Raw genomic sequence first — 18,720 nt, 5'->3', positions numbered from 1 at the left:
GCTGACTTTGAATTCCTGATCCTCCTGCCTTTCTTGACCTCCCAAATGGTGGGATTAGAAATATGAGTCACCATGCCAGGGCCGAATTCTACTTTTATTAACTCCAAAGAAATGGAGGGAGCTCTGTCACAGCGGAGGACGCGAGCCCCTACCGGGCTGAGAAATAGGAGGGCCACCGGGTTCCCTGAGCGGTCGATCTAACAGCCAACCAGGAGGGGGCGCCATGTAACAGGACAGCGGCGACGCAGATAGGTCTCTCTAGCCGAGAGAACGGAACCAGAGAGATGGTGAAAGGAAGTCGAGGTGGCCCTCGATCTGGCGTCTCTGAAGGCTGTGGCTGCGGTTGCCGGATTCTATAGGCTAGGCTGGCGGCGTATGGAATCGAGGGCTTGCGCAGAGGCAGAATGCTTCCAGCTGGCGAGATAGGCAAGGTGCCGGCAGCCTCGGTGAGGTGTCCCTGGAAACCCGGGGAAGGAACACTGGTGACCCTATGAGGTGGCACAGACCTCCCTGGGGAGATTGTCCCCGCCAGGCTAACCTGGAAGCATGTGGAGGTGGTTCCCACGGTCTGAGGCAGTCAAGGACTTCCCAGGGGAAGTAGTCACAGTGTCTTTCATTGTCCCAGGAAGATGACAGTATTGGAAGTTGGCGGTGGCCTCAGTGTCCTGGCAGGGTAATTCAGAGCCTGGGGAGGTGGTACAGATTTCTGAGAAGGTGGCGGTTGTGGCATTAGGGAGGTGGGTCAGGAATGCCCTTGGGAGAGGCGTCTAGCACCTCTCCAGCTGACAGTAGGGGGCCTTGTGGAGCCCTGCATGAACTCCACTTATTTAAATCTAACTTGTTTGCTATACCTGTTTTTCTGCCAGTGCTGTCCCACAAGCGGTGACGAAATGAAGAACACAGAGGAGAAACGTAAGCAGCTCCAAACCCTTAGCTGTTTTTGCCTAGCTATCCCTTGCAGCGTGCTCTTTCAGGGTCTGCAGAAGTTTCTTTGCCTGCTACCTTTTAAAGTATTTTTTTCTGTACAATGTTTAAATAGTAATAAATACTAGTTATCTTTGCACGTGGGCTTTTGTCTAAGATTGTAAAATACAGAAAGAGCACTTTGAGGCTCCTACCTAGTGCCCCGACTAGTATGACTTCACTGGGGCCTGTCATTTTAATGAAACATCAGCTTGCTATTAGGTATTTGGAGGGAGTGATGCTGGTCACTGTTACTGGGTTCAAGGAAGAGGTTTGATAATTGCTTAATTATAGTTTTACTTTCAGTGAATTTGCAATTAAAATTTGCTGCAGGTAGTCCTGGGTCTTGGTCTGGATAGGGGACAAAGGAAATATTTGATAACTCCATTTCCTACCTAGGACAGGAAAATATGTCAGGAATGTGGATATTTGTCAGTTCACTTTAATGAGATAAGCATAGCAAGTTATTAGAAATCCAGTATTCTTCAGAGCTGTTTTTGTTATTTTGTGGGTTTTTTTTTTTTATATTTTTAAAAATTTTATTTTAAGTCAGCTCAAATGTAGCCCAGGTTGGCCTCAGACTATGTGACTAAGGATGACCTTGAATTCCTGATCTTTATGCCTCTATCTCCCAGGTGCCACATGCCCAACCTCTACAGGAGCTTTTGAAGGACTTTTTTTTCTCCTTTTTTAAGAGGAAAGAGAAGAGCATGTAATAGCTCTTTTTTTGTGTTAAGAGTTCAGTTCAATGACTTTGACAAGCAGGCTGATAAAAATTAGCAGTAAGAGAAAGAGTACCCACGTTTACCATGTGGCTCTTAGGAGTAAGGTTTGCCCTTACTATTGGCTACTGATAAGCTTCTTGGAGTTGGAAATATGGCTTGGTGCTTAAGAGTGTTCGCTGCTTTTACAGATAACCTGGGTTCAGTTCCCAGAACCCAGGGTGACAGCTCAGTACTCTAGTTTCAGGAGTATAAGTGCCCTGTTCTTGTCTCTTAGGGCTCTTGCTTACACCTGGTGCACATAAACTCATGGAAGCAAACACATGTGCACATAAATTAAATGAACAAATCCTTAAAAGAAAAAAAGTGGAAATGGGCTGGTAGGTATTTATTACAGTAGCAGAGTTCTTGGCTAGCACTTTGGAAGCCATGGGTTTGAACTCAAGCACTACCAAACAAACAGAAAGTGGACTTAGCTGTTAAGAGAATTTGCTGTTCTTCCAGAGGAGCTGGGTTCAATTCTGAACATCCACAGGCTGGCTAACAAACACTTGTAACTATAGTTCTAGGGGATCCAATGCTGGCTTCTGGCCAGTGTCTGGCCTTTGTGTACATTGAATGAATGTGGTTCACAGACATTCCTGAAGGGAATGCATCTATACACATAAAAATAAAATCTCCTAAAGTTAAAAGAAACACAAACAAACCATTCCTTCTGTACCTTTGTCCCACTTAGATGCCATGACTCTTGACATCAGCTGATCTGTCATTTAGAATGTCAGGTACAAACTACTGCAGTAAGGACTTTGTCCTTGTGTATCCAGTGGCTCAGTCAGCTGCTCTGCAATGCTGACTGCTCTTTATAAAAAATAAAAAGGGAGAGACAGAAACCTCCCAAGCTAGGTGTGATGGCTCATGTCTGAAATCCCAGCCCTTAGGAGGCAGAGGCAGGAGGATTGCCATGATTTGGAGACTAGTTTAGGTCACAGAATTAGAGCTTATCTTTTTATTTTTTAGATCCTTATTTTTTAGTTATGTGCAGTATAATTAAGCCTAGACTGTCCTCTTTTTTTAATTTAAATTAATTTTTTTATTTTTATGGTGTTTTGCTTGCATGTATGTCTGTGTACCATATGCATGTCTGGTGCCAGAGGAGGCCAGAAGAGGGCTTCAGATACCTGGAACTGGAGTTAAGATGGTTCTAAGGTGTTGTGTGGATGCTGGGAATCAAACCCTGATCTGCAAAAGCAACAAGAGCTATTCTCCAGTCCATAGATCCTATCTTTTTCTTTTCTTTTTGTCTTGGTTTTTTCGAGCCAGGGAGTCTCTGTGTAGTTTTGGTGCCTGTCCTGGATCTTGCTCTGTAGACCAGGCTGGCCTCGAACTCACAGAGATCCACCTGGCTCTGCCTCGGGAGCGCTGAGATTAAAGGCATGCGCCACTGGCCATAGATCCTATCTTAAGAAACCAAAAAATAAAACCAAGTACGGTGTTGCATGCCTGTAATCCCAGCACCCAAGAGGTGGAGACATGAGAATTAGAAATTGAAAGTCAACATCATCCTTGACTGCTACATAGCAAATTGAGACCAGCTTGGGATACATGAGATCTTTCTCAAAAGCAAATAAACAAACATAAATAGATAATACAAACCTATATATAATTTTGAAGGATATCATGTGCTTAAGCATGTAGTATACCACATTTAGATATTTACATGTAGTGGTTGTAATTTTTGTTGTTTAAAGTGAAGGTAGAATTGACTACCCAAGATACAGAAACCCACATCTGCCAAATATACTCCACACAACTCATTTGTTATATTTATGAAAGGTTCTTAAGAAGATATTAAGAGTTCTGGACATGATTGCAGTTGGATTATTTTATTCTTTGAGACACCACGTTTTATGTGTCCCAGGCTGGTTTTAAATTTGCTATGTAGCTGAGGATGACTCTGAACTTCCCTTCTTCCTCCACTTTCCCAGGACTGGCATTATGGGTGTGTGCCATTACATTTGGTATCTCCAGTCCAGGAGATGAATCCAGAGCTTAATGTATGCTTGGCAAGCACTTTACCAATTGAGTCACATCCCTAGCCACAGATAATTATATTTTAGTATATGACAGTTATTATTGTGATTAACATGTACATCAGATATTATTCAAGTTTAGATATAGAAAAAACTCTGTATATGGAGAAAAAAATAAAAATAGTTTTGGATTAAAAGCCAGGAAATATGAATTTTAGTCTTATTTTTAACCTTTATAGACTGGGGTGCCAGGTGGTGGTGGCGCACACCTTTAATCCCAGCACTCGGAAGGCAGAGCCAGGTGGATCTTTGTGAGTTTGAGGCCAGCCTGGTCTACAGAGCGAGATCTAGGACAGGCACCAAAACAACACAGAAACCCTGTCTCGAACCCCCTCCCCCAATATATATATTATAGACTGGGACATACATTATTACTTATTTTATAGTTTGGAAGTTGAGACTTAGCCTTGTTTATTTCTCCTATTGCTTCTCATCTATTTTAAATGATCAAATTCTCCTTTTTTCTAAATAAAAAAATTTATTGCATTTTATTTTGTGTGTGTGTGTGTGTGTGTATCAGAGGACAATTTATGACAGTTAGCTCTCTTTTTTTACCATGTGGGTCCTGGGTAACAGTGTGTGTGTGTGTGTGTGTGTGTGTGTGTGTGTGTGTGTGTGTATCAGAGGACAATTTATGACAGTTAGCTCTGTTTTTTTACCATGTGGGTCCTGGGTAACAAACTTAGGACAGCAGGCGTGGCGGCAAGTGCTTTTACCTGCTGTGCCATTTGGCTGGGTAATTCTTCTTTAATTTATTGATTCATTATTTTTGCAGAACCGAGAATTGAATGTAGGTTTTTACTTAGTTCGGGCAAGTACACTATCACTGAGCTACAATGTTGGCACCAAAATATTTTAATTCTTGTAAGTTAAATAGAACAAAGGAAACTAAATTGTTTTCTGGAGTAGGGAGAAAAGAGAGGGAATGAGTACCTGGCAACAAACACATGGTATATAATTGTTCTTTTACATTTCTTTGTGCTTGTGTGTATAAACACATCCCAGAACACACAATTTGCAGGAGTTGTTTCTACCCCTACACTATGGGGTTTCCAGGGATTGAATTCAGGCAATCAGCCTTTTCAGCAAGTTCCTTTACCCAATGAGCCATCTTGATGGCCTTGTAATTTGTTATTGTTGTTTTGTTTTAGATTTATGTATTTATTATGTATACAGTGTCTGTCTGCATGCATGTTTGCATGCCAGAAGAGGGCACCAGCTCTCATAGATGGTTACGAACCACAATATGGTTGCTGGGAATTGAACTCAGGACCTCTGGAAGAGCAGTCAGTGCTCTTAACCTCTGAGCCATTTCTCTAACCCTTTTGTTTTGTTTTTATATTTTTATTTATTTATTACTATTAAGTGTGTGTGTATGATGTATATGTGTGGGTGTGGGCATATCATGGTGTGATTGTGGAGATCAAAGGACAACTTTATGGAATTAGTTCTGATCTACCTTTATATGGATTCTGGTTGAATTCAGGTTGCAAGACTTGCAAGGCATGCACCTTTACCTGCTAAGCCTTCTTTCTGGTCCTGTAATTTGTTTTTTGCAGGGGTTTGAGACACAGTCTCACTATATAGTTCAAGCTGGCCTTGAATTTATATTAGTTTTTCAGACTCCTGAGTGCTGGCCTTAGGTAGGTATGAACCACCTTGCTCTGGTATATTCTGTGACTCTATACATAAATATTTGAACAGTATCTCATATACATTTTCATTTAGGCATATCTTCATTTAGATATGATAGAGTACTTGCCTAGAATGCTCAGTGCTCTAAGTTCAGTACCCAGAACCACATAAAACAGTGTGGTGGAGCATCTATAATCTCAGTGAACACTTGGAATGTAGAGTTAAGAGGATCAGAAGTTCAAGATCATCCCCAGCTGTGTAGAGAATTCAAGGCCTGTCAGGCTACAGAGACCTGATCTCAAAAACAAAAGCTCTAAACTAAAATGTGTGCATACTCACACATACACACACACACACACACACACACACACACACATACACGCACACGCGCACACGCACACGCACACCCATAACAAATTTTTAAAAAAGAATCAGGTTATGTATAGAAACAGCTACTTTGAAAATAAACCATTTATCACAGTACATTAATGGTAGAGTAGGAGAAGAAAGGTAATGTTGCCTAATATTAGTCAACCCCCCCCCCCCCCCCAACTCTGAAGAAGCTGTCAAGAAGTTCCTCTGAGGTGCAGGGTGGCTGAGTCTGTGGCACAGATGATCATCAAATTAGCAGTGCTATTGAGCCATAAATTTTAGGACAGTAAGAGATGATTTAATTGCTTTAAAGTTTTGTTTCTTTCTGTTTTTGGTTTTGTTTTTTAGAGAGAATTTTTTTTTTTTTTTTTTTTTTTTTTTTTTTTTTTTTTTTTTTTTTTTTTTTACTGTGCAGCCCAAGTAGGCTTAGAACTCTGGATTCCCCTATATCTACTCCTTAGTTCTGGATTACAGGTGTGCACCATCACATCTGACTCATTTAACTGCTTTTGAAGTTGATTATTTTGTTTAGTAAAAAATGTTTTAATTTGTTTAAAAATGCTTGAAACTTTTTTGTTTGTGTATTTGACCTGTGCTTCACCAGAAAGTATTTGTGGCAACTTAAACTGTGTGTAGTAAGCATCCTATGATAAAGAGAGAAGGGAGTGCTCAGGGTGAGGGCTGGTTCATAGGGAAGATCAGTGTTCAAGCACAGGATAAACTAGGAAATTTCCTAACCCAAATGAGATAAGAGTAAAGCGGAGGCAGAGGCAGGCCTCTGTGAGTTCGAGGCCAGCCTGGTCTACAGAGTGAGATACAGGACAGGCACCAAAACTGCACAGAGAAACCCTGTCTCGAAAAACAAAAACAAAACAAAATAAAAAAAAAAAAAAGCAAAGCTCACAGCCATCTCTGATTCCACTCTTCATTACTTTTTTTTTTAAATATTATTTTTATTTTATGTGCACTGATGCTTGTCTGCATATGTCTGTAGGAGGGTGTCAGATACCCTATAACTGGACTTACAGACAGTGGTGAACTGCCATGTGGGTGATGGGAATTGAAGCCAAGTCCTCTAGAAGAGCACCAGTGCTCTTAACTGCTGAGCCATCTCTTTAGTCCCCAAATTACTTGTTTTAATGTTTAATAAATTTTGCCCTCCATTACCACTCTCTTTTCACAATAAATAAAAATGTTTTTAAAAGTTTTATCAATGAGGGATTTTTATGTATGGGTTACCATCTCAGTTTTTTTTTTTTCACTATGTTTCAATAACAGATATTTCAATACTGTTTTTCACATACATTAAAGCCAGAGCAGTACTCTTATATTATTTTGGATCATAGTTTTGGTTCCTTACTAACTTTGAAAGTTATGTATTGTCATACCCATGACTCTTGAAAGCTCTAGGAATTTTTTCTTTGCCTGTGAGCATCTTGTGGTAATTGGTTCATTTACTGCTTTGGTTTTATCATTCGGGTATTATCTGTGTTCACTCAGATATATGTGTATGTATCAAGAGATACAGTATGGATGTGTACTCTTTAAATTATCAGGAGGTGCCCGTGGCCTGATATATAAGAGACAAATGCTGTACCACTGAGCTTTATCTTCAGCCTTCAGTTAAAACTTTAAGTCTAGTATACTAACTTGTGTATCTCTTTTATAGCCCTGTATGCTTTTATACTTCCTGTAACACAGTGGTGTGAGTAGTTGCTTTCCCTACCTGTAGGTGACATGAACATTGCAGCATTTGTTGGAAGGGAGCAGCTCATGCAAGGTAGAGATGATGATCGGCTTCTCCTGAATGTGTCTGCGTTTATAGAAAAGGAAGTGGGAAATGACCTTAAATCTTTAAAGAAACTTGGCAAACTCATAGAACAGATGACAGAAAACAAAATGAAGTTAGAAGAACAGGTAAGTATTAAGCTTAGTGAACTATCACCTGTATTCATTGAAAGTGAACATAAACGGCACTATATGTACTAGATATCATACATTTGAAGATGTAGATCATGACAGATAATCATTTAACTGGCTTTAAAGACTCCTGCTCCACATTTTATAAATTAAGTAAAAGAGTTCTTACTGATTTATGTCTTTGAAAACAAAATGATAGCTAATTTTATATCATTTTTATTCAATAATTTCTAGAACAGATTTGTGAATAAGTCAGAATGTACAAAAATAGTTAAACACTATAATTCCAAGTTTCTATAAATGCACACATAGGAAGGAAACATGTCTAATTTACAGTCGTTGCTGGGTGTGGTGGCACATGCTTATAACCTCAGCACATGGAAGTAGGAGACAATTACATCAAGAGTTCCAGGCCAGCCTCAGCTATGTAATGATTATAGACCACTTTGGATTCCATGAAACCTTATCACAAAAAAATTCACAAAACAAAAAAAAAACTGAAAGAGAATTTTAACAATGTTTCTGAGTGTTGGTTGAAAGGTGATTTTCTTCATGCTTTTATGTATTTTCAAGGTTTCATTTTACTATGAACATGTATTTTATTTTAAAAAACCCAATGAAAATAATCTTAAATTAAAGATAAGTAGGTCTTTATAGTTGTAGTACTCTGTCAAAGAGGAAAGATTTTATAATCTAAGTAAGAAATTAATTAGGTTAAGCAGACTCTGATATGTGGGTGTGGTGTGGCTTATGTTCTTCCAGCCCCATGAATTGAGTTAGGCCTTTACACCTTCCTGCTTTTCTGTCACAACTACTGCTAGTTTTTATATGTTGCCTGTTTGTCAGCTTTTCCATTCCTTCAAGGTTCTTTTGGAGACTATCACACTGCTGAGTCACCCAAGGACAGCCCAATTTGTGGCCTGCTACCATAACTATTTTCAGGCTCACGTTGCAGTCTTTTATTGCTACCAACCTCACTCATCCTTCTGAATTTTCCCTAAGTGACTACCCTACGTGGCTATTCTGCCATTTCTTTTTCTCTAACAAAAAAATTGAAGCATCTAGCATGAGTATTTTTAACAGTCTATCCCATGTTCCCAAACTTATTTGTAATCATTTTTACCTTTTCAGAGGTAAACTAATTTTTTGTTTACCACTGAAGGGTTCTAGGTGAGCCTTTAATTGTGTAGCAGAGAATGGCCTTAAACTTCTGATCTTCCTCCTTCCACCTCTAGAGTGCTAGGATTTTCAACATGTATCACCACATTGTGTTCCCAGTGTTCAAACTTAGGGCTTCATGCATGCTAGGCAAGCACTCTCCCAAGTAGGAACTCAAGTCTGAACCTTGGAAACAGGAACTGATGCAGAGACCATGGTACCTTTACATGGGTTGCATAGGTCAGACTTGGGTGATCAGGCTTATTCTGCAAATGTTTTTTAACTGCTGAGTCACCCTACTAGCTGCTACCTCTGGTCTTGGAAAATACATCATTATGTTCTTAGTGTATGTCTTAGTTAGGGTTTCTGTTGCTGTGAAGAGACACCATGACCATGACAAATTTTACAAAGGAAAACATTTAATGGGATGGCTTACAGTTTCAGCGGTTTAGTCCATTATTATCATGGTGGGACATGGTGTTGTGCAGACAGACATGGTACTGGAGAAGGAGCTGAGAGTTCTACATCTTGATCCACAGGTAGCAGAAGCAACTGTATCACACTGGGAATAGCTTGAGCTTATAAGACCTCAAAGCCCACCCCAACAGTGACAACAACAAGGCGACACCTACTCCAACAAGGCCATACCTCCTAATAGTGCCACTCCCTATGGGCCAAGCATTCAAAAATATGAGTCCATGGGGGCTATACCTATTCAAACCACCACAGTGTATAAATAGGTTTCACTATGACATTTTCATACATAAATAGCATTGTACTTTGCATACACTCCCCCCCCCCCCATTCTCCATTCTTGCTCTCTCCATCTCTCCAGTCTGTTGGCCAGTGGTACCGTCCCTAGCCCACATAAGCTTTCTAGTAGGAGCTAATATCAATGCAGGCTTACACTCTAACTCCTTCCTAGCACCTTGGCAACCAAACAGTGGTCTTAGTTTGCTCTTGGAATTTCTTTTTTTTTTTTTTTTTTTGGTTTTTCGAGATAGGGTTTCTCTGTGTAGCTTTGCGCCTTTCCTGGAACTCGCTTTGGAGACCAGGCTGGCCTCGAACTCACAGAGATCCACCTGCCTCTGCCTCCCGAGTGCTGGGATTAAAGGCGTGCGCCACCACCGCCTGGCTTTGGAATTTCTTTTTCCTTGATTTTTTAATTTTTTATCTTAGAACATATTTATTTTTTAATTTTTAAAATTCATTTTACATACCAACCACAGATCCCCCTCTCATCCCTCCTCTTACTCCCCTCACCCCCACCTTCCCCCTACCCCCAACCCACCCCTCATCTCTTCCTCTAACAGGGTAAGTTCTGCCATGGGACAGCTAAGCCTGGTACATTTAGTTGAGGCAGGACCAAGCCCCTCCCTGCTGCATCAAAGGTGAGCAAGGTGTCAAACCATAGGTAATGGGATCCAGAAAGCCAGAGATAGATCCTGATCACACTGTCAGGGGCCCCTCAAACAGACCCAGCTACACAACTGCCTACCATATGCAGATGGTCTAGTCCGGTCCCATGCAGATTTGACAGCTGTCAGTCTAAAGTTCATGAGTTCCTTTGATCTTGGTTCAGTTGTCTCTGTAGATTCCCCCATCATGATCTTGACACCCCCACCCTTGCTCTCTTCGACTAGCTTCCTGGAGCTTGGCCTGGTGCTTGGTTGTGGATCTCTGCATCTGTTTCCATCAGTTACTGGATGAAGGCTCTATGATGACAGTTAGGGTAGTCAGCAATCTGATTACAGGGGAAGGCCAGTTCAGGCACCCTCTCCACTATTGCTAGTTGTCTAATCTGGGGTCATCCTTGTAGATTCCTGATAATTTCCCTAGCACTAGGTTTCTCCCTTACCCCATAATGTCTCCCTCTATCAAGATATCTCTTTCATTGCTCTCCCACTCCATCCCTCCTCCAGCTAGACCATCCCATTCCCTCATGTTCTCATCCCCCATACCCTCCCATCTACTGACTCCCTCATCCCTAGTGTACTCATGGGAATCTCCTCAATTTCCCCTTCCCAAGGTGATCTGTACATCCCTCTTAGGGTCTTCCTTGTTTCCTAGCTTCTCTGGAGCTGTGGGTTGTAGTTTGATCATCCTTTGCTTTACTTCTAGTATCCACTTATGAGTGAGTACATACCATGTTTGTCTTTCTGAGTCTGAGTTACCTCACTCAGGATGATATTTTCTAGTTCATCCATTTGCCTGCAAATTTCATGATGTCACTTTTTTACTGCTGAGTAGTACTCCATTGTGCGTATGAACTGCTGGATTTGTGTTGAGGTATTTGATCTACTTAGACTTGAGTTTTGCGCATGGTGACAGATAAGGATCTATTTGCCATCTTCTGCATGTTGACATGCAGTTATGCCAGCACCATTTGTTGAAGAGGTTTTCTTTTTTCCATTGTATAGTTTTTGGCTTCTTTGTCAAAAATCAGGTGTTCATAGGTGTGCAGATTAATTGTTAGGGTCTTCAATTCGATTCCATTGGTTCACATGTCAGTTTTTATGCCGGTACCAAGCTGTTTTTACTACTATAGCTCTATAGTAGAGCTTGAGGTCAGGGATGGTGATGCCTTCAGAGGTTGCTTTATTGTACAGGATTCTTTTAGCTATTCTGGGTTTTTTGTTTTTCCATATGAAGTTGAGTATTGTTCTTTCCAAGTCTGTGAAGAATTGTGTTGGGATTTTGATGGGGATTGCATTGAATCTGTAGATTGCTTTTGGTAAGATTGCCATTTTTTACTATGTTAATCCTACCTATCGATGAGCATGGGAGATCTTCCCATTTTCTGATGTCTTCTTCAATTTCTTTCTTCAGAGATTTAAGGTTCTTGTCATACAGGTCTTTCACTTGCTTAGTTAGAGTTACCCCAAGCTATTTTATATTATTTGTGGCTATTGTAAAGGGTGAGTGATGTTTCTCTGATTTCTCTCTCATCCCTTTTATCATTTGTATATAGGAGGGCTACTGATTTTTTTTTTTTTTTAGTTGATCTTGTATCCTGCCACCTTACTGAAGGAGTTTATCAGCTGTAGGAGTTCCCTGGTAGAATTTTTGGGGTCACTTATGTATACTATTATATCGTTTGCAAATAGTGAAAGTTTGACTTCTTCCTTTTCAATTTGTATCCCTTTGATCTTCTTTTGTTGTCTTATTGCTCTAGCTAGAACTTCCAAGTACTATATTGAATAAATATGGGGAGAGTGGATAGCCTTGTCATAGTCCTGATTTTAGTGGAATCCCTTTGAGTTTCTCTCCATTTAATTTGATGGTGGCTGTTGGCTTGCTGTAACTTGCCTTTATTACATTTAAGTATGTTCCTTGTATTCCTGATCTCTCTCCAGGACCTTTATCCTGAAGGGGTGTTAGATTTTGTCAAAGGCTTTTTCAACATCTAATGAGATGATCATGTGGTTTTTTTCTTTCAGTTTGTTTATATGATGGATTACGTTGACAAATTTTTGTATGTTGAACCATCTGCTCTTGGAATTTTATCATTTGCTTCTCTACCAGTTCTGTCTTCTCAGTAGATGAAAATAGGTCTTTTCTATAAAACAAACCAAAAAACATTGCCTTCATCTTTTAGTAGGCATTTATTCATTCATTTGGTTGTGTGTATTCAGAAGTTTCTCCGGTCCTGCCTTGCCCAGCAGTCCATATAAATCTCTCCCACCCATAGTGCCACAGCTGCTTATAAAATAATTACTCAGAGGCTTATATTAATTATAAACTGTATGGCCTATGGCTTCAGCTTCTTGCTGACTAGCTTTTTCATCTTAAATTAACCCATTCCTGTTAATCTATATGTTGCCATGTGGCTGTGGCATTACCTGTCTGCTGGCATCTTGTTGCTCCTTCTGTAGTGGGCTGGCGTCTCCCTCAACTGTGCCCTTCTTCTCTCTCTGTCTCTGCTTAGATATCCCACCTGGCTGTAAGGTTTCTTACCATAGGCCAAAACAGCTTTATTTAGTATCCAGTGGGAGCCACACATATTCACAGCATACGGAAAGACATCCCATAGCAGCTGTCAGACATTTAAAAAAGTCTCTGTTATCAATCTCCATTTTCTAGTTTGTTATTAGCTCTTTTACCCCTGTAATCAAGCTTGTTTTCCTAATGACCACAGATACTTTTGCTGAAGTCCCTTACTGAACCTGAAATTGAGCATGTCCAAAATTGTTCTTATCTGTCTCTTAACAGATTTCCCTCTGTGGCTAATAGCAGCTCCAACTGTTTATCACTTAGGTCTTGCTTTCTAGTTCTATGATAAAACACTGACCAAAAGCATCTTGTGGAGGAAAGAGGTTTTTTTTTGGCTTACACTTCCATATCATGATCTGTCATTGAGGAAAGTCAAAGCAGGAGCTCAGGGCAGGAACTTGGAGACAGGAATTGGTGCAGAGAGCATGGACAAAGAGTGTCTACTGGCTTGTTTTTCATGGTTTACTCAGTTTGGTTTTTATATAACTAGGGACCGCCTGACCAGGGGTGATACTACCCATAGTAGGGTAGGCTCTTCCCCATCAGCCATTAATCAAGAATTGATTAGGCTCACAGAATTGCCTAAAAGCCTATCTGATAGAAGCATTTTCTCAGTTGAAGTTCCATCTTTTCAGATGACTCTCTAGCTTGTGTCAATTTGACAAAAACCCAACCAGCACAGGTCTGTAGCCTAGGAGTCTGATGCTTCTCCTCCCTCTGTTAATACCCAACCCTCAGTCTTCTGAGCTCCCTCCTTGCTTTCCTATTCCTATTTTCTAACCTGTAAATTTAAACATCTAGTGGACTCTGTTATCTGTTATACAAAGAATGTTCTTCATGACCACCTGTGAGCTGGTCTTTTCCTCCTGTCCAGGCTCATCTAGTCTCTCTTCTCCCTTTGATTTAGATTCTGTCCATTAGAACAAGATCTCCAGGTAATTTTTGTTCATGTTCAGGTTTCAGGAGTGCTACATTAGTGTACTGTTTCTCCTAGTTCCTAGTGTGTCAGGTGGTTTTGTTGTTCACAAGGCATCACTCTAGCACTGGCTAGCTTGGAACTCACTGTGTAGACCAGGCTGACCTGGAACTCACAGAGCTCTATCTGCCTCTGCCTCCCATGTGCTGGGACTGAAGGTTTGTACCACCATGATCAGGCTAGTATGTTGTTTTATTGCATTAATTTCACTTTTGAGAATGTATGCTTATGTGTCTCTTCCATAATTAAGGGCAGATGTTTATCTTCCTTATATTACTAGCATAGTGCAGGGTTCAGAGTGTCTAATCAGGATTGATTGAGTAGAAATTCTATAAATTCTGAGTAGTACCGGGTGTGGTCACATTAACCTGTAATTCCAGAACTCATAAGATGGATGGAGAATGTTCAGAAGTTCAAGGCCAGCCTGGTATATATGAGACTGTCTCAAAATAAAATATTAGTCATTTGTTCTGATGTCTAATATTGATTTATGTTTCTTATATATGATAAAAAGCAATTTAAAAACATCTGTTTTAATTACATGATTGGGATTGGGTTATATGAATGTTTGGGTTGATTGCTATAGGATGAAGAAATTGAACCTTGTTATTTTGTGTGTGTGTGTGTGTGTGTGTGTGTGTGTGTGTGTGTGTGTGTGTGTGTGTTATGTATGCTATATGTTTCCATGAGTATGGAAATGAATAAGCCAGAGGTCAATGTCAGGTGTCTATCTCTATTATCATCCACCTGTTTTTTTGAGGTAGGGTCTCTTTACTGTACCTGAAGCTCATTGATTCAGCTAGATGGGCTGGCCACTGAGCAGAGATCTACCTGTCTTTTTCTTCCTAGCATGAGGGTTACAGACACAGTGCTGTGCCTGTTTCTTTCTTTTTTTTTAAACCTCACTAGCCCTTTTTCTTTCTTTCTTTCTTTCTTTCTTTCTTTCTTTCTTTCTTTCTTTCTTTCTTTCTTTCTTTCTTTTTTCCTTCCTTCCTTCCTTTCTTTTTCTTTCTTTCCTTCCTTCCTCCCTCCCTCCCTTCCTTTCTTCCTTCCTTCTTTGTCTCTCTCTCTCTTTCTTTCATTTTTTCATTCATTCATTCATTCATTCATTCATTCTTTCTTTTTTTTTTTTTTTTGAGATAGTCTTATGTAGCCTAGGCTGGCCTAGAACTCAATATAATAGCCAAGGCTGACCTTGAATTCCTGATTCTTCTGCTTCTACCTCCCAAGTGCTGGGACCGAAGGTGTGTGCCACCACACCTAGCCAAACCTTTTGTTTGAAGGGTTTTTATGTTTTTTTTTTTTTTTTTTTCGAGACAGGGTTTCTCTGTGTAGTTGTAGTTTTGCGCCTTTCCTGGGACTCACTTGGTAGCCCAGGCTGGCCTGGAACTCACAGAGATCCGCCTGGCTCTGCCTCCTGAGTGCTGGGATTAAAGGCGTGCGCCACCACCGCCCGGCCTTATGTTTGTTTGTTTGTTTTTTTTTTTTTTCTTTAACTTTTTTTTTATCCAAACCAGAGTATGTGACATTCCCCACTTATGTTTGTTTTTAAGACAAGGTCTGATTACATAATTGTAGCTGCCCTGAAACTCAGATATAGCTCAAACTTACAAAGGTACTCCTGCACCTACCTTCTAAGAGCTGGGATTAAAGGTGTGCACCAGTATGCCCAGCTAGCTTGAAAAATTTAATGGAAAACTTTCAGTTCTGTTGGAACATGTTTTTGGACTAACAAACTTTTACCTCGTTACTAATATTTTTGTATGTTGTTAGGTACTTACAATTTCATCAGAAATCCCTAAAAGAATTCAAAGTGCTTTAAAAGATGCAGAGGAATCCCAACAAGTTCTTAATCAGTTTCTGGAGCAGGAAACTCCTCTCTTCAGCTCCATCACTAGCCATTTGCTGACTGCACAGCCCTGGATGGATGATCTTGGGGCCATGATCAACCAGATAGAAGAGATTGAGCAGCATCTCACATACCTTAAATGGGTTTCACAGATCGAAGAGCTAAGGTAGGGCAGGCATTGTTCTCATAATTATTGTTTCCTTTGAGTCCTCTGTCTCAGAGAATATATGTATGCTGTTAAATAATTGAGTTAATTAAAGATTATAATTTTTTTTACCAAGTGTTAGGAAAATAACATTATGGTAATGATTATTCTGCTCTATTGTGAATGAAAATAAACTTTTCAGGTAGCTTAATTTGCATTTGAAAGAAACTAATCTAAGTAAGTTAAAAATTTAAGGCTTGGGCTGGAGAGATGGCTCAGAGGTTAAGAGCACTGGCTGTTCTTCTGGATGTCTTGAGTTCAATTCCCAGCAACCACGTGGTGGCTCACAACCATCTGTAATGAGATCTGGTTCCCTCTTCCTGTAGACATGCATGCAGACAGAACACTGTATACATAATAAATAAATAAATCTTAAAAAAAAAAATTTAAGGCTTAAGCAGTTGTGTCAAACTTTTTTTTGTTTTTGGTTTTTCAAGACAGGAGTTTCTCTGTATAGGTTTGGCTGTCCTGGAACTCACTTTGTAGACCAGGCTGGCCTCAAATCTAAAGGCATGTGCCACCACTGCCCAGCCAAAACTACTGTTTCTTTTTTTTTTTCTCCCTTTTTTTTATTAAGAAATTTTCTATTCATTTTACATACCAACCACAGATTCCCCCTCCTCCCTCCTCTGACCCCCTAATACTCCACCCATTCCTACCTCCTTCAAGTCAAGGTCTTCCATGAGGAGTCAGCAGAGACTGGTGTATTCAGTTGAGGCAGATCTAAGCCCCTACCCCCTATATCAAGGCTGTGCAAGATGTCACACTTGGACACCAAAAAGCCCGCTCATGCACCAGGGACAGATTCTGATCCCCCTGCCTGGGGCCCCCCAAACAGTTCAAGCTAAACAACTGTCTCACCAGAAGGCTAGTCCAGTCCCATGGGGGCTCTACAGTTATTGGTCCACAGTTCATGGGTTTACACTAGTTTGGCTGGCCGTCTCTGTACGTTTTCCCATCATGATCTCAATGTCCCTTGCTTATAGAATCCCTCCTCTCTCTCATCAGTTGGACTCTTGGAGCTTGTTCTGGCGCCTGGCCGTGGATCTCTGCATCTCTTTCCATCAGTAACTGGATGAAGGCTCTATGATGACAGAGTATTCACTTACCGGAGTAGACCAGTTCAGGCACCCTCTCAACCATTCCTAGTAGTCTAAGGTGGGATCATCCTTATGGATTCCTGGAAACTTCCCTAGCACCCTATTTCTCCCTATTCCCATAATGTCTTCATTTATCATGGTATCTCTTTCCTTACTCTTCAACTCTGTTCCTGTTCCAGTGCAAACCTCCGATTTCCTTATGTTCTCATCCCCAATTCCTTGCCCTCCATCACCTCTCCTCACCCCCAGTTTGCTCATGTAGATCTCATCTATTTCTGCTTCACTGGGATATCTATGTGACCCTCTTAGGGTCCTCCTCTTTAGCTAGCTTCTCTGGAACTATGGGTTGTAGTCTGGTTATCCTTTGCTTTACATCTAGCATCCACTTATGAGTGAGTACATACCATGTTTGTCCTTCTGAGTCTGGGTTACCTCACTCAGGATGATATTTTCTAGTTCCATCCATTTGCCTGCAAATTTCATGATGTGATTGTTTTTTACTGCTGAATAGTACTCCATTGTGTATATGTGCCACATTTTCTTTATCCATTCTTCAGTTGAGGGGCATCTAGAATGTTTCCAGGTTCTTGCTATTACGAATAATGCTGCTATGAACATAGTTGAGCATGTGTCCTTGTGGTATTATTGAGCATTCCTTGTGTATATGCCCAAGAGTAGTATAGCTGGGTCTTGAGGAAGACTTATTCCCAATTTTCTGAGAAACTGCCATACTGATTTCCAAAGTAGCTGTACAAGTTTGCATTCCCACCAGCAGTAGAGGAGAGTTCCCCTTGTTCCACATCCTCTCCAACATAAGCTGTCTTCAGTGTTTTTGATCATAGCCATTCTGACAGGTGTAAGGTGGTATCTTAGAGTCGTTTTGATTTCATTTCTTTGATGACTAAGGATGTTGAGCAGTTCCTTAAATGTCTTTCAGGCATTTGAGATTCTTCTGTTGATAATTCTCTCTTTAGCTCTGTAGCCCATTTTTTAATTGGATTGTTCAGCATTTTGATGTCTCTTTTTTTTTTTTTTTTTAAATTCTTTATATGTTTTGGAGATCAGCCCTCTGTCAGATGTGGGGTTGGTGAAGATCTTTTCTCATTCTGTGGGCTGTCATTTTGTCTTACTGATCGTATCCTTTGCCCTACAAAAGCATCTCAGTTTCAGGAGGTCCCATTTATTAATTGTTGTTCTCAGTGTTTGTGCTACTGGTGTTATATTTAGGAAGTGATCTCCTGTGCCAATGCATTCAAGAGTACTTCCTACTTTCTCTTCTATCAAGTTCAGTGTAACTGGATTTATGTTGAGGTCTTTGATCCACTTGGACTTGAGTTTTGTGCATGGTGACAGATAAGGATCTATTTGTAATCTTCTACATGTTGATATCCAGTTATATCAGCACCATTTTTTGAAGAGGCTTTCTTTTTTCCATTGTAGTTTTTGGCTTCTTTGTCAAAAATCAGGTGTTCATAGGTGTGCAGATTAATGTCAGGGTCTTCAATTTGATTCCATTGGTCCACATGTTGGTTTTTATGCCAGTACCAAGCTGTTTTTATTACTACTATAGCTCTATAGTAGAGCTTGAGGTCAGGGATGGTGATGCCTCCAGAGGTTACTTTATTATACAGGATTCTTTTAGCTATTCTGGGTTTTTTGTTTTTCCATATGAAGTTGAGTATTGTTCTTTCCAAGTCTGTGAAGAATTGTGTTGGGATTTTGATGGGGATTGCATTG

The 18,720-nt window shown here is 40.3% G+C and overlaps 1 protein-coding gene across 4 annotated transcripts in view; it reads left to right on the top strand.

Moving 5' to 3' along the window:
• The first annotated feature begins 245 nt into the window (after positions 1–245).
• Positions 246–18,720, top strand: part of LOC131906580 (RAD50-interacting protein 1) — a 47,387-nt gene continuing 28,912 nt past the window's right edge. Inside the window, exons 1-4 of one of the 4 annotated variants that reach the window (XM_059257195.1) lie at positions 246–446; positions 867–912; positions 7,515–7,699; positions 15,603–15,844. In XM_059257195.1, the coding sequence (XP_059113178.1) occupies positions 405–446; positions 867–912; positions 7,515–7,699; positions 15,603–15,844 (515 nt within the window). In that variant the 5' untranslated portion in view covers positions 246–404. Of the gene's footprint in view, positions 447–866; positions 913–7,514; positions 7,700–15,602; positions 15,845–18,720 lie in introns of those variants that run through there. The other 3 variants (XM_059257192.1, XM_059257191.1, XM_059257193.1) reach the window with 3 other exon arrangements.

The sequence above is a fragment of the Peromyscus eremicus genome, chromosome 3, assembly GCF_949786415.1.
Source record: "Peromyscus eremicus chromosome 3, PerEre_H2_v1, whole genome shotgun sequence".
Classification (NCBI taxonomy): Eukaryota; Metazoa; Chordata; class Mammalia; order Rodentia; family Cricetidae; genus Peromyscus; species Peromyscus eremicus.
Note: the sequence above shows the minus strand (reverse complement) of the source record. Positions and strands in the feature narration are given on the sequence as shown.